This window comes from Hippocampus comes, unplaced genomic scaffold (genome assembly GCF_001891065.2).
Source record: "Hippocampus comes isolate QL1 unplaced genomic scaffold, H_comes_QL1_v1.1 scaffold367, whole genome shotgun sequence".
NCBI classification, from domain to species: Eukaryota; Metazoa; Chordata; class Actinopteri; order Syngnathiformes; family Syngnathidae; genus Hippocampus; species Hippocampus comes.
In genome coordinates, this window is record NW_017805741.1 from 730681 (window position 1) to 754581 (window position 23901).

Below are 23901 nucleotides of genomic sequence, written 5' to 3' on the forward strand. Positions count from 1 at the left end.
TGGACACACACACACACACACACACACACACACACACACACACACACACACACAAACACACGACAGCTAACAGCTGTCTATTTTGTGCTTTTAATGTGACGAGATTGGAATGAAATGAGAATGAACAGCTTGAGCTTCAGATTCAAATTGCCCTTTCCCGAGTGTGAACGCCTGCACGACATGGGCTGTTGCTGACGGTCTGCATCCTTTATTGAACCGACGCCAACAATGTAGACATGGCAGCTCGCGGCCCATTCAGAGCGCCACAGGGGCAGACTGGCCTACGCGCGCAGACTGGCAGAAGCCTCTGGAGAGGGCTGGATCGGTTTGGATCCCAACTGTTGACTGCGTGGCTGGCTTCATTCACACTGCCGAGTCAGCTGGAATTCAATACAACACGCAAAAACTGCCAGCGGACAGTTCTGGATGTCAAACAAACAAACAGAAAGAGGGCGTTCACCACGTCCGATGTGAGGTGGAGTGCGAGGTTGATCACCTTTGGCTGTTGCCCCCTTGACCAGTAGGAGGCGGATTCAGCAAGGCCAGGTACCAAATGCAGGGCCCGCCAACGGCGAGGGAACAGAGAATTCTGTCAAGGCAACATGTCGTGAGTCATGACGAATCCTCGCGTTGGGTGTCTCGCAGTGAGGCGAAAAGGACGGAGGAGGAAACCCCCGGGTGCGTCCACTGGAAAAAGCCAGTCCAACACACTGTTTTCATATTTGGTGAGCAAGCGTCAGGGCATTCCACAAGAGGATGCCAGAATCTCACACACTCCTCTTCCTCCTCCTCTTTTTCCATGTCCTTTCCCAAGCACGTGTTGAATATAAATGACAGACGCCCACACCGAGTGGAGCCGATCCTTTGCATAAACAGGAGAACAGCTCGGATGTCTGCGCCCACATCGCCTCGGAAACGAGGGGCTCGTGTTTGAAAAGGCAAAGAGGGTTTTCCTCGAGAGGACCGAGGATACGCCACACCCTGAAAACACGCCGGAGGCACAAATGGGTTGCACGTGAGCCATTACGTAACTCTTCTCGTCCTCGAGGGGTGTCATCATAACGAGACGGCGTCAGCCTGGATCGATCCAGGGGGAGAAACTGTGCCAACATGTCGACGGTTTCTTCTGATGGACACATCCAAATGGAATGAACCGAAGCCAGCATGAAACCTCAATTCACTGTCCGGGCCCTGGTCAGTCACATACAAGTTCTCAAAGGGAAGATGTATCTTCGTCAGTGATGTACCGATACCAATACTGGTCTACCCCCCCACCCAAAAAAAATCTGATACTCAATGCACCGATACCACATCATCAGCTTGACACATAACGTCCGGGTCAGAGACATGTCAGTTAGGTGTGTGTGGCGCAGGATGAGAACAATGTAGTCAGAGGCTCGCCTACCTTCCAAGTAAACTGCTGCTAAAGCGACTTTATCAGAGTAAAAAATATTCGCTGGTCAAAAAAAGGGGGAGCAAAACTAAACAACCTTTTCCCGCCACATGAATCGTATGAAGGAATGCACACGCCTTTCCACAAACGCAGCATCACTGTCTAACATCACGTTGGATCCATTCGGCCAATCTACGTCAAGAAAAATGACAGTCGCTCTGCTTCCTTGCGGTGAGAACTAACACTTAAAATTGACACAAAGTGGCCGTTTGGAGGCCTTCATCACGAGATCAAAATGCACGTAATTGCACGTTCACGCAGGATTTATTGGAAGATGTCGGGCCAAAGCCGAGCAATTTAAAGCCAAGCATCTCCAGTTCCTTGCTCAATGAGGGCTCAATTTAATACAACCTGGCACTCATTTCTACCGCCTGACATCCCCTCACCTCAGTTGATGACAGCAGACGCGGGCGGCATACAGACAACTCGAGGAGGCTTTGCACACCTATGAAAACAATCAGTCAAACTTTGACAGACAGATGAGAGACTGCAAGCGAATTATTAGCTCGTGAACACTTTTGTTCAAGATCACCACCACCCAGGAGGAAAAAAAAAATCTGTTTCACTTCAATGGCAAATTACAAATAATGTATCTTTAGTTTTCGATCTATGTCAGCTGCATATAGTGACAGGCAGAACAGATACATGCTCGTCCATTCGATGGCAGAACGTACATAATTAATCTGTGCACATTATTTCACTGCCTTTTTTTAAGTAAATATGTCCATAGTAAAGTTTGGTAAACATTGATGTAAACTTCACAGCTTCTCGTACACAGACGTGATTGTTGTTATATTCAGCATGATCGCCTGTTAGTGGCAATTTACACACCAAGACACGCTGATCCCTCACGTTTTAAGTAAAAATCAGGAAATAAATTCTCACCTATTCGGGTGATTGAAATCCGGCGACGGCGTTCAAGATCCAAGCAGACTCACACCAGAAGGCAACTCTTGCACCGCTCCGCTGATGATGTGTTAGTTGGCACGCGTGTCCCCCAGACGGGACTTGAGCAATTACACTGCGTATCGCTGCAAAGCAATCATCACAAAGCGAGGTACCCCGCTATTTTGGTGTAAAACCATGTTGGCGCAGTCCTTCATGTGTCGCTGCCGGATCAGCTGTCATCTGGTCAGACGTCAGAGGCGCTGGAAGGCGAGCTTGCCTTTTTGCGTGTCTCCTCTCCATGCCTTTTTTTTCCACTCACACAAACACACCACCCATTTTTTCAGAGCTCCCGTTAGGTGCCCCACCTTGGTGCCTGACTGAAAAGAAAGGGAAAGTGCACTTTTTCCAATCAGCTGTTATAGCTGCCCCACGTTGTGCCTGACCGGAAACATCGTACCTACCGACTGTGCGTCGTTTCAAATCCATATTATCCTTTTCTTGACGAAATAAATATTTAGTTTTTTTGTACTTCAAAAGACACTATTATGTTTCTGTCCATACTGAATAAAAATACTATTAATAAGACTATTTACTAATGCTAAATAATGCTAATAAACAGCGACTTATTTTAACCAGTTGACAAAACAACATCTACATTCACGAAGGAATTTATTGTTTCAATTTGGAATTTGGGCTTTTTTTTTACAAAAAGTTTATCTATGAAAATATGTTTTCTCCAAAGATGTTCTAATTTACAGTCATGCACAATCATACCTTCGAGCTTTTTTTGCGCTGATGATCTTCAAAAAAGGCATGTTATAATTTTATTATTTTGGAATGTATCTCTGCATTTCGCATATTACTGATGCAGTCCATGACAAGTTAGGGATGAATGAGCTCGTGAGCTTGTTTGTGAAGCGAGAGAGGCTGTATGCAGTTTTTGCTGATTCTGCATGACAGCTTCCTCATGTCGTATGTGCAAAAACAATGGCAGGAAACCGAGGCAACTCTCAAACGTGAACATGGAAAAGGAAGGCACTGAAGTGACACTAAAACTCCTGTGTGGAAATGTTCAAGGGTGGCTGGGGAATCTCCAAGGCCCGAACGAGCGTTTGATCCGACTTCACAGGGGCATATTGATCAACGTAAAACCGGCAGTACATCACCATTCCGGCCTCGATATCTTGCTGAAATAGTTATTTGCGTCACGTACAAAGAGGAACGTTCCACAGAACATACCACACCCATTGCATGATGGGATGGGCTTCCATTGGCGCAGGCCTGCCTTGGATCAGCGCTAATGGACAACAGATGGCCTTCTGTAGTCATTCGTGTGTTTGCAAAGCGTGGCATACAACAAAATACGCCCAAGTACCGCGCCGAAACCAACCAATTGGTTTAGACATACCCTATCCACTATGTAAGTTGAGGGGTTCGTTGTTTTTAGTGGATAGCTCTACTTTACGAACGACAAAAGGCGAAATGGAATCCTTTAATGCAGTTTATTAAAAGGGGAAAAAAAGACATCTGCACCGCAGCACGTTCGAGAACACAACTCTCGTCACTAAAATCACTTCCTGCTTCTCAAATAATATGATGCTCAAACATAAAATGATAATTAATAATATAACATAGGCTTACAAATGTATAAATCTTGATCATTTTTTTCGCGGGTCACTTAATTTTCATGGTAAATCATAGATTCCCGGTTAGTGGACGTGCTTCTGAAGAGTGTGGGCGTTGCCTAGCAGCGTAGGTCCACGTGAGGGCATCCGTGACGACAACACTTTCTGTGCACAAACGCGTCCCACGCACGCACACCGATGAGAATGCTCCAGAGTGTTGTGTCTGCATGAAACGCCGCCTTTGTGTCTCCTCTCGCAGTGGCCACTTTCATTCAAGAGTCATTCTTTGACTTGACTTGATTGGGAGGTCCATTGTTGTCTTATGAATATTTGGTGCACCGTAGGAGGACACAGTCCGTTTTGTTGTGGAGACGCAGTGACCATTGCCTTTGGACCAAGTCAAGATTGTTCAACTTGCAGATGGCAAGAGAACATGTCAACCCCCGCTTATCAACCGCCATCATGGCCTCGCAACCACGACTCCACTTTGAAGTCCAGGTGAAAACAAATATGTTGGCCCTTAGCCACGGAGAAGCCCTTTTCGAATGGCCCAGCCTGAAATGTCAAGTGTCCTTTTCCTCTTTCCCGTCCTTCACAGAGGAGCCATTGTTACACTGTTTACCTTCAGGAAAGCACCGGAAAGTCAAATAGCTCTGTCACGAAATGAGTCCATTGCCTTTGGACCAAGTCAAGATTGTTCAACTTGCAGATGGATGTCGTCCCGGTCTGAGCAAAAAGTCACCCCGCTTCGTCACGGTTAATCGTCAGGGGAGACGAGTGGGAGGTGTTTTCTTGCCACCTTTACGCGTGTCACCGTGCGATGGAATTTGAAAGCTGTCAGTTCACCGGCTTTGTCACATCTTGTCCTCTGCCGCCACCCGCTGGAAGAGCTCGCGCTCAAGTAGCGCTTCCGTCTGGCCAAAGAAATGACGTTGCCATGGGTTTCACCGCCCCCCCCGCAATTGACCGCCACCGCAACACTTTCCAGCATTTATCACCCCCCTCTCCTCCCGCAATTGACCGCCACCGCAACACTTTCCAGCATGTTGGTGCTATGCTTTGGTCAAAATAGCCAGGAGTGAAGACGAGTGGCATATTTTTGAAACCATCTGTCTGGCTGCAAGTGAGCCAGCCCTTATTGTGAATCCAAAACAAGGTTTCCCGATCACAAAATATGACGACATAATTCAGAACGAGTGTACAGTGATTTAGTCACATCACAGGAGAAGAAAACGCAGTCTTTTATTTTTGCTTTCAACAAATAACGTCATGGGAAATATCCCCCCTCCCCAAAGAAAAAAGGACAGCCATCTTCATGTGCATCTGTACTGCTACATAAATACACGATTCTTGCAATAATTATTTAATAAGGAGCAAAACGCGTTTCAAAAAAAAAAAAACATCAGCACGGGGCGACAAAGATAAAAAGTCGATTTTCCATTTCTGTGTGCGTGTCTCTCATCTCGGACCCAGTTTTAAGGTGGACTTGGGAGATGACGCGTTCCTCCTGCCGTGGTGCTGCTTCGTCTTGGCGTTTTGTTTTGGGGCCTTTTTCAAGTAAAAATCATGCTGTCGTGGAGAGAGAGACAGAGAGAGCACAAGTGAAAACATTCAGTCAAGAATGCCCTCTCACATGAGGCACACTTTGTCATCCGCCGATTCTCATTGCACCACTAGAGGGAGCACATGGGTGCCACGACCACACTTGTAAGAATGACCGATGTTCTAATTTCAAAACATGACGTGACGCCTTCGAGAATGTTTTCGACGAGTGCCGTATGTATGATGAGAACCCACCTGGGTGGCTCCAGCCGGTCCCACTGTGATGGTGCTCGAGGAGACGGCGTAACCCGGGGCAGAGGCCGTCACCGCGTACGTGCCGGGCAACAGGAGTCGGAAGTAGTCGCCGTGCACTCCTGGGGAGCCATGAACAATCTTTGAACCGAGTGGCGAGACTTTTCATTTCCCAGCACGAAGAAGGAAGCGTCCGAGGAAAAACAACTGACCACTGGTCACGTCGTGGTCGATGCCTGACACTGAGATCTCAGCGTTCTTGATCGGGTTGTTGTTTTCATCATACACCATGCCCTTTATCCCATGATGCACCTGGAACGGAGGGGAAGCCCGCTGTTTATGGTGCTCTCTCTGCTAATTGTAACACAGTCGGATCATCATCGCTCTTGTCCATACGCCCGCATTAAAGAGTTGACGACCCCTTTGCCGACCCAAAACAACAGCCCCCACCTAAGCACGTAAACAGGATGGAGTCTGATGTGTACTGGCAACGGGCGTTGTGTGAGCGTCGTGCGGCCATGTGTAGGTTGAGGGGAATCCCATTTCTGATGCTGCTGACCACTCACGGATGAGAGGCGAGTACACCCCCCGAAAGGTCACCAGCCAATCGCAGAGCACATGCGCGCTCACAAGAGGCTCCATGGTGCTTGGCGCTACTCCTAGCTGGAGGTTCCCGTCAAACTAGGTCGAAATCAAAAGAGGATAACACGTGCGCGTCTAAAGCTCACATCGCCTCCCCAAACCGAATGCTAAATTACAACGGGAAACTCCATAGCCGCATGGGCTAACTATTAGCATCTATGTGACGGTGTCGCTACCCTTCGAGCGGCAGATACCTGAACACAAACGGTGCTGCAACACATGGAGACAAATCATATATATCAATACTCACACTCTCTCATGTTTTTTTTTTTTTAATGGATCCATTTAGCCTTTCACATCATGTTTTCCTCAAGCTAGATTGAATGGTGCCCTGCTGTCCAAGATTTGCTGACTTCCTAGTACCTCCACAAAACAAACACACACACGCACGTTTTTTTTTTTTCTTCCGGGGGGGTTGCCACTCTGTTTCCCTGTGCGACCACACATTTAGCACATGCCAGAAACCGCGACTGGCTACGCCTAAAGTCCCCCCTGAAATCACTGCTCGAGAATGCAAACAAGAGTCTTTAATTTAGTAAACAAAGGCCGTATTTGACTTGAGTCTCTTATGTATAATTATAACAAAAGGCGCTCGTCTGACCCTTCTCTCATGGCTTTTGATAGCGTATGTTGCCATGCTGCATACTTGACTCGAGTGGGCCCCGCACTGTTGCCTCCTCACACTTGCGCAAGCTCAAAGTCATCAGCCGTATCCCAAAGCTTGCATGCTCAGTTTTAGCCGTCCGATATTTGAACGGTGCGCGGAGGGTTTTGGCTGACGTGATTTGGCCACAAAGTACCAGAAACCGACCTGTTCCACAAAGGAAACCAGCGCTTCGCGATTGCCCAGCCATTCTCCGGGCAGCGAAGACTCGGGAGGGAACTTGTCGCAGCTCAGCTCCAGCGTGATCTCAAAACAGTTAGTGTGCAAATAGTTGAAGTCCTGCATACCTGCAGACAGATTGACGCAAAAGCTTTTCAAATGTGCGGCGCATGCGCCGCAGAGTTCAAGCGTGACGTACAACCGGCAGCAAATTGAGAAGTCACTTCAAACAAAGAAAACGTGACCTTGCTTGCAGAAAAAAAAAAAAAAAAGGAAAGAAAGAAAACAACTCGATAGCTTCAAATTCCAGACAAGGACTTAACAGCAAGCCAGCAATCTGATGAATGCGGAGCCCGGAGGCATTTTTTTGCGCAAACGTATTCCTGTAAATGCTCGCGCGCTTTGGCTGCAAAGCGCCGAGCCAAGAAGGATGAGGGCAGGAGCTTTAGCGCCAGTGGCGAAGCTCGTATAAAAACTCCCCTGATTGATGATACCCAGGAAACATTCGCTACTTCTACTCTGGATGTGATGCCAAATCAATTGAAAAACATTGAAGGAGTTAAAAAAAAAAAAAAAAAACTGGCAGATAGGCTGCGTAGCAGGATTAAAATCGATTTATTGACTGACCCTTAGACAGCGAGTACCAGCTGGCTCCGTTGGTGATTCCCTCGTCAAAGTAGTCGCCGCAGTTCCAACCCTTGTGCATCCAGCCATGCGCGTACGAGTAAGTCCTCGCCAGCTGATATCACACACACACACACACACACACACACACACGCCAGCCCAACTCACGGTGACGTTTCCAAAGAGACGCGCTCGTGTCGGCGGCTTACGTTTCTGAAGATTTTGTCATCCGGAGTGGCGGCGTAGGTGGTCCTCCCTCGGATGCGGGCGTCCCGCGACTTGTCGAAAGGGTAGTTGGCCACCACGGCGCCGCCATGGAGATTGGCAGACAGGACAAAATTGTAGTTTTGCATCCATTTGATGACTGCCCGGGTCTCTGGTTCCACCTGAGGATGGTATTGAAGTGAACACAGACACGCCCACTTTGTCCGTTTGACCCACAGCACACAGTCTTGATTTCTAGAAGGCGGTCTATGTGCTTCAACCAAAGGAGTCATTGATTCATCTGACTTGCAAACTTTTCTGCAAAAATACAGAGCACGGAACATTGGTGGTTTTTATTTTCACTCGGTTGACATGACTTGATAGAGACATTCGCAAAGCAGGCCACATGGCCGTTTCTTTTGGTAATAGCCGCGCTGGCGTGAGGAATGCGCGGCAATAAACACGGGAGCTCGGCACCGGCGCGGCCTTGAAGCAGGCGATCTGTTGTTTATTTTCACTCAGTTGACATGACTTGATAGAGACATTCGCAAAGCAGGCCGTTTCTTTTGGTAATAGCCGCGCTGGAGTGAGGAATGCGCGGCAATAAACACGGGAGCTCGGCACCGGCGCGGCCTTGAAGCAGGCGGTTGGCGTCTGGCAGTTGTTTATTTGGAGAGGCACTTTGTTGAGCTTTCAAGCTAAATCGGTCGCTACGCCGTGCGAGCTTCCGTACGGACACGTGGGGCGCCCGTATCCGGCTGGCTCTTTCCTTTTCGAGAGCACGCGCTATTTCACTCCATGACTTTTTTTGTTCATTGGCGTTGCGCAAGTTCTACGTCACATGAACGACGGAAAGACTTTCGAGTCGATACCACGCTAAGTGACGTCAACCATTGAAGGCCTTGCCCCGCCCCCTCCCGTGCGCGGCGCGTCTGACCTGTTGCTCCCAGTTGTCCGAAAGCGGCAGGTGGTGGTTCCGTCCGTTGCTCTTCTCGTAGTAATACATGAGCGCGTTCAGGTCGGGAAAGTTGCGGTTCAGGTCGACTTCGCGCACGTTGCCTCGGCCAACCAGGTAGCCGTTGAACTCGGGACCCTGGTTGAAAAGCAAGAGCATCAGAGGTGCAATCGTTCATTGGCGTCTTTTCAGAGTCGGACGACGTTCTTTGCATCGTCCATCTCAAAATCACACGACAACACGTTGAATGTCACGACGTTATTTCATTGCTGGATGATTTTTTTTTTTTTGGTTGAATGTGACGACGTTATTTCATTGCTGGATTATTATTATTATTATTTTTTGGGTCGAAATATCACAACAAGGACATCATCCCCTTTTTCTTGTATTTTTCCTCATAAAACGCTGACATTTTTCTCCCCTCATGACTTTCGGGAACACCTCCCACATTTTGTTCATTCAGTACATCATCACATTTTTCTCCGTAATTCCCATCTTGTCTCTTCGGGCGTCCGTTACCTGTCTGGCAGCCACCTCGTAGCCGTCGGGGTTCATGGAGGGCATGATGTGGATGCGCGTGTCGTAGACGAGCCTCGCGATGCGCTGGTTTCCGGCCTGGAATTCCTCACAGAGAAATTGGGAGAACTTGATGAGCAGCTCGCGGCCGACCACCTCGTTGCCGTGCATGTTGCCCACGTACTTGAACTCGGGTTCCACTGGGGAGGAAAGGCACAAGGGACGGCAACGGGTCAACGAGGCAAAACGGGGGCGTTCGGGCATCATCGCCATTGGAACCGACGGCCGGGGCATCCGCGCGCACGCTCACAGCACTTGACGGATATGGCCCACAGGCTCGATGTTGCCCGCCCCTAGTTTAACGGTTAAAAGTCGACGGAGAACTCCCTGGCACAAAGGCCACGCTTCCTGTTTTGCTTCTCCTGTGGCACCTTGCAGCGGAACAAGCACACATCCTTCTGCTCTATGGAAGGAAAGCCACGCCATGGAATCGCAAGATAAGCCCGAGTGAGTTGTTGCGCCAGTGGAAACGCCGGCCATTGCCAACGTCGGCGGTTTTGCCTCGGCCGGGCGTCAAATAAACATGCGGCGGGCTCATTTTTGTGGTGACCGGCAAGTACCTGAAATATCGCAACCAACCTTCTGGAAAGTGACTTGGAATGAATTGCAGATGTTTTTTTCCTCTCGCTCCCCCCCCCAAAAACAACTCGTCTTCAAGATTAAAACGTTGTGCATGTCAACAACTTTCCAGATGCCAAATTTAACATTCTTCGTTTCATTCTTTTGGCCTTTGCTTTTTTTGGACCAGGAAAAACCAACACAGCGCTCCTCCGTCTTGTGCAAAAGTGGAAGAATGCGCTGGCATGCAACCCAACCAAAACCAAGCGAGGCGTTGCCCATCCCAAACGCGTGCGTCGCTTGCCACGACCTTGACATGGATTGTATGTAGCGGATGTAAATAGTCTACGCAGCCCCCGTTTCAAATGGCAGGTTTTTGTCATTTGACAAAAAAAAAAAAAAATGAGACCAAGATTTTTCCACCATTCATGTGACCTGTGACCCATACAACTCAGCTGAATCTTTAAGGGGTGGGGGGGAGTTAAAATAAGTGAAATAATGTGGTGGTGGCACAAGTGTGCGCACCCTCTTCGAAACAAGTGTTCAGAATTGACCAAACACATTCCCACTCCGATGAAACCGGAGTCAACACGCAGCCAAAAAGCTAACATTGGAAACGGGGGGTGTCGAGTTTTTACACCCGCAGTCAATGCAAGCGTTTCCGTGGAAAACGTCACATTGCCTTCCCTCAAAGTAACAAGTCATCATCTCATCCATGTTTTCATCTTTACGTCATCCGTTTGGAACCCCCCAAATCGGTTTACCTTGCCACTTGGCAACCCAACGAGAATGAGCGGGTGACCCGTTTTAGTTCTCAAAGCGGCGGAGCGAGGTGTTACTCACGCGCCTCGTAGTTTACCTTGCCACTTGGCAACCCAGCGGGTGACCCATTTTAGTTCTTAAAGCGGCGGAGCGAGGTGTTACTCACGCGCCTCGTGGATGCCCGGGTTGTCGCTGAACTCCAGCACGTAGAGGTGGCGCGCCTCCACGCTGCGGCCCACGCTGTAGATGCGCGTGATGTAAGGGCACTGGTTGTGCACGGCGAACAAAGCTCTCACCATGTCCTCGTAGCGGTGATACATGCGTTCGCCTTTGCACACAGCAAACATAAAATGAGTGAGGCTCCTCTTGAGTCCCTCGCTGTGCCCCCTCCCACGCCAAGGAGAGCAAGTAAGGACAGCCCCCCCCCCGTTGCTCCTTTGTCTCACTCTCCTCCTCCGACAGCTGCTTCTCCCCTTTTCCCCCGTGGCTCCTTGTCAAGTACATGTTAGTGGCTGTCGGTCGCGCCGCATGGAATGCTTGGAGGCCCACCTTCGCTTTCCCCCCACCCCCCGCACTTGTTGGGGTCTCGGCAAACAGGCAATTTTCATTTCGGGTGCCCCCTCTCTCTTTTGTCCCCTGTGCTCCCTTCCTGGGAAAAGAGGCTTGTTTCCAAGGCGCTGCTCCCGTTCCAGCTTCCAGCCATCCATTCATTAACTCTTGAGTCAACACACAGTGGCGCTCTGTGTGCGTGCGTGCGTGTGGAGACCCGACCTGGACATGAATCCCAGTTCTGAAGCAACCCGCTTGCTTACGTACATTCTGCAGTGCAAGAGCCGCAGATGTGTTCTATCCAGATCCAGCGCTGCACTTAAACGCCTGAAAGCCCCACGGCCGTGCCAAAACTGCACCCCCTTAGCCTTTCCACACACACACACACACACACACACACACACACACACACAGTAGACTGAGTGTGCGAGCAACGCTGTCAGTCAAACCTGGAGGAGGAGGGAGTTAGGGGAACACTTTCCTCCCTGGGAATTGAGTAACTGCTGTTTGTTGGAAGCCCCCCCCCCCCACACACACACACACAAAAAGGCCAGGCAAAGATTTTACACAAGGTCAATTGAGCAAGAGCAAGACAAGCAGACACAAATACCGTGGGGGCGAGGTGGAGCCGTGTTGTTCAGGCTAAAAGTGGTGAGAAGATTGCAGGACGCGAACATTTACTCATTGAAGGAGACAATTCGTCAATTCTGAGTCAATTTTTAATCTGGACATCAAATGAGTTGCACTATTACAAGGGAATACTGTAAATCATTGTAGAACAAATTGCAGTTGTCTGAAAAGGATCCAAAATCTTTTTGAAAAACCGAGAAAATATTTTGAAAAGATAGAGCTGCGAAAATGTTCTTTCACCAGAATATCGTTGCCATTTTACCAGAGTGAAAACACGATATGCTGTCACGACATTCCAAATGATAAGTCAGACAACCTCGTCTGAAGGATTGTTGACACGTGCTGTCCCGCAAGGCTCTAAACACGAGCCCGTTTTGCCTCATTTGTTACGTCGAAGCCTTGACACTGAGGACGATGACCTTCTGCTGCTACCTCATCTTCTTCTTTGGCGCCGCAGCGGCGGACAAACTGGAGAAAAAGTACGTCTTCGTGTCAAAGCAGAACAAGGTCGAGGGAAACAAATTACGGTCGTGGTTTGTTTCCCGAGTTGTGTTAAATAAGCAGCTTATAAAAGGTCAGACAAAGGCTCGTTTTCTATTCTTCAATTTCCAAGTTTGAAAGGAAAAACGGGCTATAGGTCGTTCTCATTAATTGGAGACGGCAACACTGCCCCCAAGCGGACAAAGAAGGGATCTCAAAGTCAGAAGAAATGCACACGTCACATTAAAACACGTGAAAATTGTGCATGGATTTGGGGACCGGAAAACGTGTGAAAATGACGAGTACATTTGTGGATATTATCAACGCGTATTTTTTGTAATTTAGTATTTAGTTTGTGAATATCACAAATATATTTCGAAAAACAAGTGAGTAAAGTCCTGGGATGCATTTCTGGGAATAATTGTTTGAGACAAATCTGGCCCCATATGTGAAGCCATCACACTTTCACTGTGGACTGCAGCTTTGGTGTGGAAAACATACAAAATAACATTCAAGTCGAACGCTCTTATTGATTGGTTTTTGATTGACAGCTGAGGGCTACTTGTGGGAGGCGTGCTAGCTAACTGGCTTACTGGGGAACAAGAAACGAATTAGAGGAGCAGCGTGTCGTGATCATTCTCCTAAATTGTCTACATAAACACAGTTACAGATAAATGGCGAATAGTCAGTTTCAAATGTTAAAATTACTCACTGAGAACACGCCTTCTGGTCAGCGGAAAAACTTGCTCATTGAACAGGAAGTAGTACCGTTCTTGTTCTTTTGCTTGGTGGTTTGGAGCTCCATATCGCCCCCTGCTGTCCAGGAAACCACAAAGGCATTTGGCACCTTTTACACTTCAGTTTTTTATTTTTACATTAAAGGCCTTCTTTGACCATCCGGCCCATCGCCACACTCCCTCTTCTCATCTCATCATGCTCTTGGAGTGCAAACATTGGTGTCATTTCCAAAACGAATGAATGAGACAGGAGATACATCAATGAGGTTAAAAAAAATAATAATCTACTCAATCACATTCAATGTGTTTTAAGTCCCAGTTTTATTTACAATAAGTCAATGAACAACTCTGTGGCCCGCGGACCATACTTTGGGCACCCCCGACGTAGCCTCTGATGTCTGCGTTTCCTTCAGGTGGACGCAAGGAGGGAGTCGTGCGGCAACTCTTTTGACATCGTTGTGCTGGCGTCCCCAACGCCAGCCTCAAGTTTGTGCTGCCATCAGGAGACCACAGTCGAGACTGACGGGAGACGGACGCTTCGTTGAAGGCTTTCCTCAAACCGCGTTTACATTTTTGATCTCTTATGAAATTGCCGCGTTACGGTGGTGACAGGATAAACAACTCTTAGAATACCATACTGAGTGCATCTGGACATCAATTTGACATCTTCTATACTAAGTGAGAATCCAGTCGGAATGACATTCAATATCATAATGGGGCAAAAATATCAGAACAAACGTCAAAGCTTAGCCCTTCAAGGTCAAATTACCACGAGATAATATAGGTGTCCCTCATCAAGCGGTCGAGGGTCCAACACACTGCACTCTGCCGCTGAATGGAACAGTTGCCGTTTTATTGATCGCAAACTTGAATTACATTTGCAGTGAACAAACGCAAAACCTTGAAAAACTCATTCAAAATATGCATCGCCAAATTTCAGTATTGTCCATGAAGACCAAAGCGTTTTTCTTCTCCATGCAACCTGATTGATTGCAATGCTACATTGAGATGAACATTTTGGTTTTGGGGTGGGTGGTTGTGTTGAATCCCAACAGTGCATTTCATCAGTCTGATTTGACATTTAAAGTGTGGCTGAAAAAGGAAATTTCAAGTCCGGGTAGTCGTTTTTCTTCCAAAACAAGAAGGCTGTACAACACGGGCAAACAAAACTACAAAAAAAAAAAAAAAAAAAAAAAAGTACTTTGCGTGTGTTCCTGAAGTGTTGATGTTGGTACCTGAGACAACCAACAGGAAGGGCGGCGGCACGAGGCATCACAGCTCGTCGTGTTGCGCTCGCTCGATGTCCTCGTCCACCTTGAGCTTCAGCTCTTCGGCCGTGATGCGTCCGTCCTTGTCGCGGTCCTGATTGGCAAACATGTCGGCGATCACCTGCTCCGCGGCCATCCCGGGCCTCAGGCGGCCTTTGCCCTCCGACACCTGCAGCTTGATGAAGTCGGCAAACTGCGGAAACAGCGTTCACCGGACGTTCACCATCCCGCAACAGTAGATAGACTCATCGTGTGTATTTGGAAGTGACGGGCTGCATTTTTATCGACCTTTGTTGTATTCTCATCATTATGCTAAATGAAAAGCAGTAGTCAAAGTATGGCCACCTCTTCCTGGGGCACGGCCTCGTCCTTGTCGACGTCCATGGCTTGGAACAAATCTTGGGGCGTCTCCTTCAGCCACACGAAGAGATAACCCGGCGGCACGCCCTTCTGCACGCGCACCATCTCGATGTCAAACACCAGCACGGCGCTGCTCGGCACGCCCGGGGCTGAAATGGACAAAAAGGCGTCACGCCGGAGGAATTCCCCACCCCCCCCCACACTTCTTCAATAGAAGAGGGAAACTATGCATCGGAAGTGACCACATGCAAGTACTCGCCTCCTTTTTCTCCGTGGCCCAGGTGAGGTGGCACGGTGACCATTCGCCTCTCGCCCTCGCACATGCCCCGCAAGGCCTGCTCCAGCCCGTCGATCACCTTGTCCGAGCCCAGCACCGCGTCCTGGAGGTTCTCGTAATCGTGCCTGTCACAAATTGAGCTTATTATTGCTTGCGTTTAAAAAAAAAAAAAAAAAATTAAAAAAAAGGACTCACGAGGAGAAGAGGCGCGTGCCGTCCACCAGGGTGCAGTTGTAGTGGTAGTGGACCAGGTCGTCCACCTCGGTGGTGTGGTTGCAGGCTTCGGGGCGGTGGAGGACCTGCACGTCCACTTGGTCGCTGGGGTTGTGGAAGTCCACGACGTGGATGTCGAAGACCAGCACGGCAGACGGCGGGATCACATCGCCTAGAAAAACGGTTCGGAGTTTAGAAAACAAAATTAAAGACGTATTCTCCTTTTAGAGGTGGACTTCATTCTTTAGTTTCTTACCTTTTACAAATTTGTTTTGACAGATTTTTTTTTTTTTTTTAGATCTAGTTTTGTTGTTGGTCAATTGTATTTTTAGATGTGGGTTGTTAGGGTTGGTTTTCGAGGTTAGAGTTCGGGATTGGGCTAAAGGTAGGGTTGGTTTCGGGGTCAGGGTTGGGTAAGGGGGTTGGATTCGGGTTGCGTGAAGGGTTAGCCTGACGCTAACTTGATTTTGAATACAGACTGCGAAATGTCAAGGCACATCTCCGCCAGACGCGTTTTCCGCGCCATTCCAGAAATGTCGCCGTACTTTGTTCAGTCGAGAGCCTCACCGGTTCGACTGAATGGCAAGTACCTGCTCCGCCTTGGCCGTAGGCCAGGTGCGGCGGGATGACGACCCTCCTCCGCTCGCCCATGCAGACCCCGAGCAGGGCCTGGTCCATGCCGGCGATCACGTAGCCCATCCCGATGTAGGTGTTGTACGTGCTGTTCCTCTGGTAGCTGTCCGACACGGCAGATTTCAATGTCACGCTCATTCCCAAACGAGTACGTTGGATAGAAGGTGCTTTCGAGATTCCCCGGTGGCTCGACAGAGGCCGGGAACGAACGCCGAGCTGACCTGGTGTCGAAGGTGACGCCGTTGAGAAAGGTTCCGTTGTAATGGTAGCGGATGTAATCGCCCGCCACCGTCCTGCGATTGCACGACTCGGGCACCACCTGCTCCTCCACGGTGATGTTGTCTTTGGGGTTGTGGATGTCCACCAGCAGCACGTCAAACACCAAAGTGGCATGGGGGGGGACCTCCGCTCCTGCTTCAATCAAATGGCCATCAAATCGCGGACTGCGCAACCAGCCGCTAAAACGTGGACCAAAATTGCAAACCGGCTTGACTTTTCGTCACATTGAGATAGTGGCGGCATTTTCGGGGCAGGGTGGCGACGGCAGCCTTTTTCCAACTTCAGTGAACAAGTGGAACTCACAACTCTCCTTGATCTGGATTTCTAAAGGGCTTCGCCGTCAATTGGTCGCGCGTATCTACTACAATGACGAGGCCGTGACACATTTCGAAGGTTTCACATGCGCAAGGCCAACATTAGCATTTGCTTGCAGAGGTCCTCATGCAATGATGAGCAGACTTGAGTCAGGAAGATGGTTGAAAAAAAAACAACAAAGGGGGGGGAGTGGGCCCTACTTTGCCCACCCATCGTCTACGGTACGCCGCACGCTGATCATCACCATCATCATCATCATCATCTACCTGAGCCTTTTTCTCCATAGCCTTTGAAAGGCGGGATGACGATATTCCGGATCTCCCCCACACACATGCCCAGCAGGCCCTCGTCCAGGCCCTTGACCAGCCAGCCCTCGCCCACCAGGGAGTCGCGCGTCTGCTTCCGCACGTAGCTGCGTGGGGCTCATACAAGCCAAAAAGTCAAACACAGAACAGACAACACCCCTGCGTGACAGAGTACAGACAGCACACACAAGAGCGTCATTCGGACCCGAACGGGAAGCTCATGGCCAACTTGTGGCGTCATGTGCCGAAACGGACTTCACCTGGAGTCAAAAGTGGTGCCGTCCAGCAGGGTACCGTTGTAGTGGTAACGCACAAAGTCGCTGCGCATCACCGAACGTTTGCAGTCTTTGGGGGTGCTGATGGTTTTGGTGACCACCAGGTCGGCTTTGTTCCACAAATCCAGCAGAAGGATCTCGAAGACCAGCGTGGTGTCCGGAGGGATCGTTTCACCTGCGGGCAACAAGTCAAGGACTGGGATTTGATTTTTTTTTTTTTTTTTAAGTGCTGGTTGCTGATTGGTATTTACAAACTCGGTAATGCAATGAAAAAAAAAAAGGAATGTACTTGTTTGAATCCTAATAATTTAATCGTAATTGATCCTACCTGCTCCGCTGCTGCCGTAGGCCAGGTGCGGAGGGACGGTGAGGGTGCGTCGCTCGTTGACGCACATGCCAAGCAGTCCTTTCTCGATGCCGGCGATCAGGCGACCCTCCCCGAGAAGGCCCACCTTGGCTGCCCCTCGCTGGTGGCTAAACGGGAAGGTGGGGGGGGGGGGGGGGGGGGGGGGGAAATGATACGTGTCAAGTCCCAGCAGAAAATTGCTGCAACGACGCCATCTATCGCACACATTTAAACTTGAGGAAAACTCCCCATGGCAAAGATAGAATCACGCGGATGCTCTTACCTGGAATCAAACGTTTTCCCGTCGAGAAAAGTGGCGTTGTAGTGATAGCGAACCTGATCTCCGTCTTGGGCTTGCCGCGTACAAGTTGGGGGGATGAAGTGTCTGTCCACGACGACATCGCCGAGCGGGCTGGGGTTGCACTCCGCGAAACACACGAACGCGACGAACACGGGGACGATGCAACAGGCGAACATCGTCTTGACCAAAATAACGCTTGAAAAACAAGAACTGGGCTGTTAATTTAGAGCGGAGGCCTCGGCGCACAGATGTGAGAGCTGCAAACGTGGACACCCTCCAGCAGACTCCGAAGCCAGCAGCGATTCCAAGGAAGGAATGTCGGACTTTTTTTTTTGGGGGAGGGGGGGGTAGGCAAAAGCGTCTTTCGTCAAAGCTGCGAGCAAGACAAAGCGCATCGCTTTTGGAAAACAACTTCCGGCGTCACAACAAAGTCCCTCAATTTGGCGGTTTGACATTGACACATTGGAAAGTGACATTCATAATAGAAAAACGACTGACCATTTGATATTAGTTTTAATATAGAAATCCCCCAAACTGAAATAGAGCTCGATTTTCCCGAACGAAAAAGTCTCAGAACCGTTTGACTTTAAATATGTTTTTTTCGAAAATAAAAATAAATTGAATACATGGGTAGCACGAGACATAAATGGAAAAAAAAACGTCTCGTATCTGTTTTGGATTCCCGGAAGTTATCACGGGCAGCATTTCTCCTATTGACCACAAGACGGCGACAAAGCCTGCCTAAATTCCACAAACGCTTCATCTCGACGCGGAAAAAACACGTTGGCACCAACCTGTTCAAGAAAGAGAGCAAAAATATAAACGAAATAGTGATCGGAATCTATATCGTTTTATGAGCAAGCAGAAGAATAAGGGTGGCGTTGACGCCAGAGCTGGAGACTAATTTGGAGACTGGTGTGCACGAGGGGATGCATCGGGTGCAGTACGCCGAGGCGACAAGCTGGCCACCGAGCGGGTGGCCTGTTCTCAGCTCCGTGAGCGCACGAGCAATAGTTTGTCGTAAATAAACACACTTTTGTGGTAAATGAGTGGGCAACGAGTGGGTTTCCACACGGCAGTCTGCAAAGGCGCATTCTCGAAACTCAGCGCACCCTTGGTTCAGAACAACTATCGCATCTGTTGAAGTGGCCAGTTGAATAGATCCAATTTTTCTCTTTCCCCAAAGTTCAACCATCCAGCTGACCGATGTATCGGTCGGGCTCTACTGTGCATGGATTACATACAGACTACGCATACGATGCGCGCCTAAAAGGTACATTCATACATGGATGCATATTACATATGAGAGCAGGAGCGGCTGGCTGATGAGGTATCTGCGCGACTTGCTGCTATTTTCCACATATCACCAACCTGTTCAAGAAAGAGAGCAAAAATATCAACGAAATAGTGATCAGAATCCATATCGTCTCATGAGCAAGCAGAAGAATAAGGGTGGCGTTGATTGGTGGACGTGACGCCAGAGCTGCAGACTAATTTGGAGACTGGTGTGCGCGAGGGGATGCATCGGGTGCAGTACGCCGAGGCGACAAGCTGGCCACCGAGCGGGTGGCCTGTTCTCAGCTCCGTGAGCGCACGAGCAATAGTTTGTCGTAAATAAACACACTTTTGTGGTAAATGAGTGGGCAACGAGTGGGTTTCCACACGGCAGTCTGCAAAGGCGCATTCTCGAAACTCAGCGCACCCTTGGTTCAGAACAACTATCGCATCTGTTGAAGTGGCCAGTTGAATAGATCCAATTTTTCTCTTTCCCCAAAGTTCAACCATCCAGCTGACCGATGTATCGGTCGGGCTCTACTGTGCATGGATTACATACAGACCACGCATACGATGCGCGCCTAAAAGGTACATTCATACATGGATGCATATTACATATGAGAGCAGGAGCGGCTGGCTGATGAGGTATCTGCGCGACTTGCTGCTATTTTCCACATATTGCCCTGACACGTGCGGAGGAAGGGGCATCGACAGCAGCCTGGCCCAGTGACATCATCACTTGAAAGAAGAAAAGAAAAAGAAAAGAGGGCTCCCGCAGCGGTCCCGAAAGGCAGGACGGGGCCTCCAAATGTCCTGCGAGCGGAGCAAAAGACGTGATTGAAGATCACACTCCGGAAGATCTGAGGAGGGGATGAGGAAGAAAGCAGAAGGAGAAGGAAAAAGAGAAGCAGGAAGTCATTAGAAATAAGAACTACAACAACAACAAAAAAGAAGTACAATTGTGCTTTAATGTAATCAGATCCTCTCAATATGACAAGAATGCCAGTCCTGTCAAGTCTGTCAGACAGAAGGCAGCAAATTAGCATTAGATGTGTGCTATGCCCCATCCAAAAGATTCAAGCCACCAATGCTCAACGTATATTTACGGAAATAAAGTGGACAGAGCACTGTTCGTATGCCAGCTTTTTGTGATCTGGAAAAGTAAAACCAAGACGAAATCATTTCGAAAACCTTTCTACCATAAACGCGACCTATCAAGTCTACGGAAATAAATATGATGTATGAAGTATGATGACGTGCTCGCACAAGTGCGCCATTCCAAATGCTTCCAGTAATTGAAAATGAAAACAAAAGGTGGCATTGGAAGAGGCGTGCGCTGACTGGTTGTTGCATGCTATTTTTTTTTTTCCTCGATTCATGTATGAGGTCTTTCTCACAAGGGATGAGCCAAAACGTCAACAAAGAAAGCTGCACTCATGTGGAATGTTCACAAACGGCCGACTGGTGACTATCCCGCACGCGTGAACGACTTGCGCGCTCAGGACTCAAAGGCGGGGTCGTACCTTCCTCTCCGGATGTTTCTGGATCCGCAAGGACGAAGGCAACAATATGGGGGAAGGGGGGGGGGGCACACAGAAACGGGGACAGCGGTGAGGGCTCAAATCAAAGCTCGCCTCAAGAAGCACCTTTTGGCACAGCCTCAGAGATGGCGAGAAGCTTTACTCGTGCTTCTCGGACTCCAATCTATGACAGCATTCCAGGCGCTCGCAAGCATGAAACGACATTCACCAAATGGCGGCAGGCGCGCGCGAGTCGAGCGCTCTTACTTGAATCCCCATCCGGTGCCTCCCAGGACGACGGCCGCCAGCAGGATGGCGCCGGCCACCGAGCCGATGATGATGTTGGTGCCGCTCGGACCTGCACAAATCCGTCCGTGCAAATATCTACACTCTGCCGTGACACCCCAATTCTTTCTGATACATACAAATTGCGACTCGTAACGGACGAGAACGATGCTGATCGGTTTCATCATCATGGATTTGAAAGCAATCCCAAAGGGGGCGATCAAACATTGACGTGGCCAGTGAAAGCAAATCAAGCACGTCAACTTCCACGACAGCCCTGCGCAAGTGTCATGTGCCCCGCGACAAAAAATGAATTTGACAGGCCAGCTGGAACGGAGAAATTACCTTTATATTTTTCCGGGCCCTCGTGCGGCGTGGGAATGGGAACGGGGTCAAACACGCTGCAGTCTTTCCCGGTGTAGTCGCGATCGCAGATACACTTCACTTCGTTGCTGCACGTCTGCAAGGGGTCAAAAGGTCAAACGCGATTCATTGTCAGTTTGAAAAATAAAAAATAAAAAACACGCAAAACCGGAGGGCGTGTCCATCTCACTCACGCCGTGATGGGAGCAGCTGCGCGCGACGGACGAGCCGGGACAGGCGCTGAGGTTGAAGGCGGCCACCGGAAGGCAGCGGCGTTCCAGGCACATCATGTTGGGCCCGCACGGCGTGCCGTCCTCCACGTAGCCCAGGTCCGAGCCGTCGTCCAGCACTGCGTGACCGCCCCTTGTATCCATCCCCCAAAAACAAAGAAGGCTGCACGACCGATGTCTTTATTCATCGATACAGACGACGGGGAAAGGAGGCAATGCTCACCTGCAGTCCAGGTATCTGTTGTGATGATGGACGGTCAAACTGGTCAGTTTGCCCCGCAGCTCGCCAAAGCTCGGCTTTTCGGTCACGTTGGTGCACAGCAGCAGACCACACAGAACGTCCCTGCATTAGAGGGGGGAGAGAAAAGGCATTTTGATGACTTTGTTCCAAAATGGATCCAATTCACCCCCAGAGGAGTTCATTCTTGAACAAAGTCTCGCTCACTGCTTGTTACAATGCATCCATCCCTGGCCGCCGGGCGCGGGGCCGCAGTTCCCTTTCTCCGTGCCCTCGGAATTCAGCTTTTCGTAGCAGAACCTGTCGGCAGCGTCTGGGGACGGGGGGGGAGGAATGAAAAATAACTCTCGCAAATTTGAGTCTTTGCCATCTCCTCACCGAAGCCCCACAAGCTCCTGCACTGGCCGTCCCTGGTCTTGCAGCGGCCACCGTAGCAGCGGCCCTGGGAGGGGGGGGTCACGAGTCACGATGGCGCAAAGTGGTGGGGGACGCCCGCCGAGCGGGAGGCCGACTTACCTGGCCGGCCTCGCACGTGTAGCCGTCCAGTTTGTGGACGTTGTGAGGGCACTGTCGGGCAGACAGAGTAGAGTGGAGATAAAAAGTCTGCACACCCCTCTTCATGTGTCATGTCTTTGTTGTTTAAAAAAAAAAATGAACGTAACCCTATTTGAAGAAAAACCTCCGAACCATAATAATCCTTTGGAGTGGCGACATTTTCATACCTGGCTGGAATCCCCTACGCAGGTTTCTGGGATGTCACAGTCGTTGACGGCCTGGCGACACGTCACCCCTCTCAGCTCATACTGCGACGGCAACGGACAAACGCGTGGGAGTCTGGACGGCGACTTCACGACAACAAAAGGAACTAACCTTGCAGTCCCTGCAGCAGAGGCCGTTGCTGCACATGGCGTTGTGGGTCAGCGTGCACTTCTTGCAGCAGTTTGCCCCGTCGCGGGCGCATTCCTACGAGACCCGAGAGGCAACTTTGGCGTGCGTCGACGATGACAAGAGTGCGGGCTCGCGGGGACGGAGCCAGTAGTTACCACGAGCGTGCCGCAGTCGCACTCCTCGCCCGGCTCCACGTGTCCGTTGCCGCACTCGGGTGGGTCCAGCAGCTGCAACGTTCCATGGCGGTTTTAGTCCCATCACAATTCTTCGCAACTTCTTTTCCGTTCCACAAGATGGCGCCAAAGGCGGGTCTAATAGAGAAACACCGCTTCGGCGCCATCTTGTGGTAACTTGCTACCAAGGAACAATAGATCAAGTTTCTCGAGATAAGAAGTGGCGCTTCATTTTGTCAGCCTGTGCTCCGCCGCCATCATTTCACCATTATTTGAAAGAATTTTCTCTGTCACCTTGCTGGGCTTGTTGAACAGGCAGCTGCCGCCGCCTTGCTGCAGAAAGCGCAGGTATTCATCGACGCTGCAGCGAGAGAACTTCCTGGGCAGGTAATAGCTGAGTGAACCAAAAAAAAAATCCCAGATCAGTTCGCACTTCCACTTGTTGGGCAGAAAAGACGAGATTTTTTTTTTTTTTTGTGTACTCACCCGGTGTCCTCCATGATGCATCCTAACCAAGGGTCTGGACACCTGCAGTCTCCTGGCCAAACAAATCAAAGCCACGTTGCTCTAAACTAGAGCAGTGGGTCAGTCCACCTCCAAATTGTTTATTATTTTAATTAACAATTCATGGAAAAAACGTGATCTACAATCCGGTGCTTTAAAAACATAATGAAGTAGATTGTGCGTTGAAGGTCATCCTTCTAATCCTGCTTTTTATGCCTACAAAAAGTGATGCAAAGCCGCTTAGCTGACCTGCAGCAGGTCTGTCCTTGCTCCTCAGCATTCCGATGTTCTGGCCCAGACTCTGGCACAGCGTGATGGCCATCGGACCCACGGCGCCAAACTGAACACACAAAGCAAGTTAGCTCGGGTTGGGGGGGGGGACAAATAAGGACGTTCGGAAGGCGTCACCTCGTTGATGCCGCCGCCTCTGCTGAGTGAGCAGACTCCGCCGATGTAGGCGGCCTCGCTGCGGCTGCTCATGAAGGTCCTCCCGCTGCGGGGAGACACGAGGAGAGTGAGGCTTGAGCAGGAGAGGTGGGACATGATGGGGGGG

The 23901-nt window shown here is 49.7% G+C and overlaps 4 protein-coding genes across 10 annotated transcripts in view; all 4 read right to left on the reverse strand.

Annotated features, from left to right (window-relative positions):
• The window catches only part of dnmbp (dynamin binding protein), a 27347-nt gene extending 24647 nt beyond the window's left edge, over window positions 1–2700 (reverse strand). Inside the window, 1 exon segment of the mRNA XM_019883592.1 lies at window positions 2339–2700. The gene's annotated coding sequence lies outside the window, so the exon portion shown is untranslated.
• A 2461-nt stretch (window positions 2701–5161) lies between these two features.
• cpn1 (carboxypeptidase N, polypeptide 1) lies at window positions 5162–11408 on the reverse strand. The gene is made up of 10 exons (XM_019883317.1): window positions 11351–11408; window positions 11071–11232; window positions 9528–9724; window positions 8991–9146; window positions 8059–8235; window positions 7853–7964; window positions 7214–7353; window positions 5973–6072; window positions 5764–5882; window positions 5162–5535 (listed from the first exon to the last, which is right to left on the reverse strand). Exons 1-10 carry the CDS (start codon window positions 11406–11408, stop codon window positions 5425–5427), a joined length of 1332 nt encoding a protein of 443 aa, XP_019738876.1. The 3' UTR covers window positions 5162–5424.
• A 2194-nt stretch (window positions 11409–13602) lies between these two features.
• Window positions 13603–18195, reverse strand: LOC109524031 (peptidyl-prolyl cis-trans isomerase FKBP10-like). Of its 3 annotated transcripts, XM_019883601.1 has the most exons (11): window positions 17855–18195; window positions 17554–17699; window positions 17211–17400; window positions 16912–17057; window positions 16273–16465; window positions 16009–16154; window positions 15401–15590; window positions 15188–15330; window positions 14914–15077; window positions 14570–14761; window positions 13603–14485 (listed from the first exon to the last, which is right to left on the reverse strand). In XM_019883601.1, the coding sequence occupies exons 1-10, from the start codon at window positions 18046–18048 to the stop codon at window positions 14573–14575; spliced, it is 1701 nt and encodes a 566-aa protein (XP_019739160.1). In that variant the 5' UTR covers window positions 18049–18195; the 3' UTR covers window positions 13603–14485; window positions 14570–14572. The 3 variants fall into 3 exon arrangements, with proteins under 3 accessions (XP_019739160.1, XP_019739161.1, XP_019739162.1); XM_019883602.1 differs by lacking the exon at window positions 13603–14485 and having other exon boundaries at window positions 14493–14761; window positions 16273–16462; XM_019883603.1 differs by lacking the exons at window positions 13603–14485; window positions 17554–17699; window positions 17855–18195 and having other exon boundaries at window positions 14493–14761; window positions 16912–17109; window positions 17211–17326.
• An 11-nt stretch (window positions 18196–18206) lies between these two features.
• Window positions 18207–23901, reverse strand: part of LOC109524029 (disintegrin and metalloproteinase domain-containing protein 11-like) — a 10478-nt gene continuing 4783 nt past the window's right edge. Inside the window, exons 12-27 of one of the 5 annotated variants that reach the window (XM_019883596.1) lie at window positions 23757–23841; window positions 23598–23688; window positions 23331–23382; window positions 23139–23238; window positions 22827–22898; window positions 22654–22746; window positions 22506–22586; window positions 22300–22350; window positions 22162–22225; window positions 21991–22096; window positions 21769–21888; window positions 21510–21678; window positions 21298–21412; window positions 20935–21025; window positions 20671–20688; window positions 18207–18666 (exon numbers count right to left, since the gene is read on the reverse strand). In XM_019883596.1, the coding sequence (XP_019739155.1) occupies window positions 18459–18666; window positions 20671–20688; window positions 20935–21025; window positions 21298–21412; window positions 21510–21678; window positions 21769–21888; window positions 21991–22096; window positions 22162–22225; window positions 22300–22350; window positions 22506–22586; window positions 22654–22746; window positions 22827–22898; window positions 23139–23238; window positions 23331–23382; window positions 23598–23688; window positions 23757–23841 (1516 nt within the window). In that variant the 3' untranslated portion in view covers window positions 18207–18458. Of the gene's footprint in view, window positions 18667–19441; window positions 20008–20093; window positions 20689–20934; window positions 21026–21297; window positions 21413–21509; window positions 21679–21768; window positions 21889–21990; window positions 22097–22161; window positions 22226–22299; window positions 22351–22505; window positions 22587–22653; window positions 22747–22826; window positions 22899–23138; window positions 23239–23330; window positions 23383–23597; window positions 23689–23756; window positions 23842–23901 lie in introns of those variants that run through there. The other 4 variants (XM_019883597.1, XM_019883600.1, XM_019883598.1 and 1 more) reach the window with 4 other exon arrangements.

Coding starts and splice junctions, on each gene's coding strand:
- cpn1 (XM_019883317.1), bottom strand. CDS start 11,408: ATGTACTTGACAAGGAGCCACGGGGGAAAAGGGGAGAAGCAGCTGTCG. Junction 7,965..8,058: donor ATGACAAAATCTTCAGAAAC/GTAAGCCGCCGA, acceptor GTGTGATATCAG/CTGGCGAGGACTTACTCGTA. Junction 6,073..7,213: donor TGGTTTCCTTTGTGGAACAG/GTCGGTTTCTGG, acceptor CCTCCGTTCCAG/GTGCATCATGGGATAAAGGG.
- LOC109524031 (XM_019883601.1), bottom strand. CDS start 18,048: ATGTTCGCCTGTTGCATCGTCCCCGTGTTCGTCGCGTTCGTGTGTTTC. Junction 17,700..17,854: donor GGGAAAACGTTTGATTCCAG/GTAAGAGCATCC, acceptor CTTCCCGTTTAG/CCACCAGCGAGGGGCAGCCA. Junction 17,401..17,553: donor CTACGGCAGCAGCGGAGCAG/GTAGGATCAATT, acceptor TGTTGCCCGCAG/GTGAAACGATCCCTCCGGAC.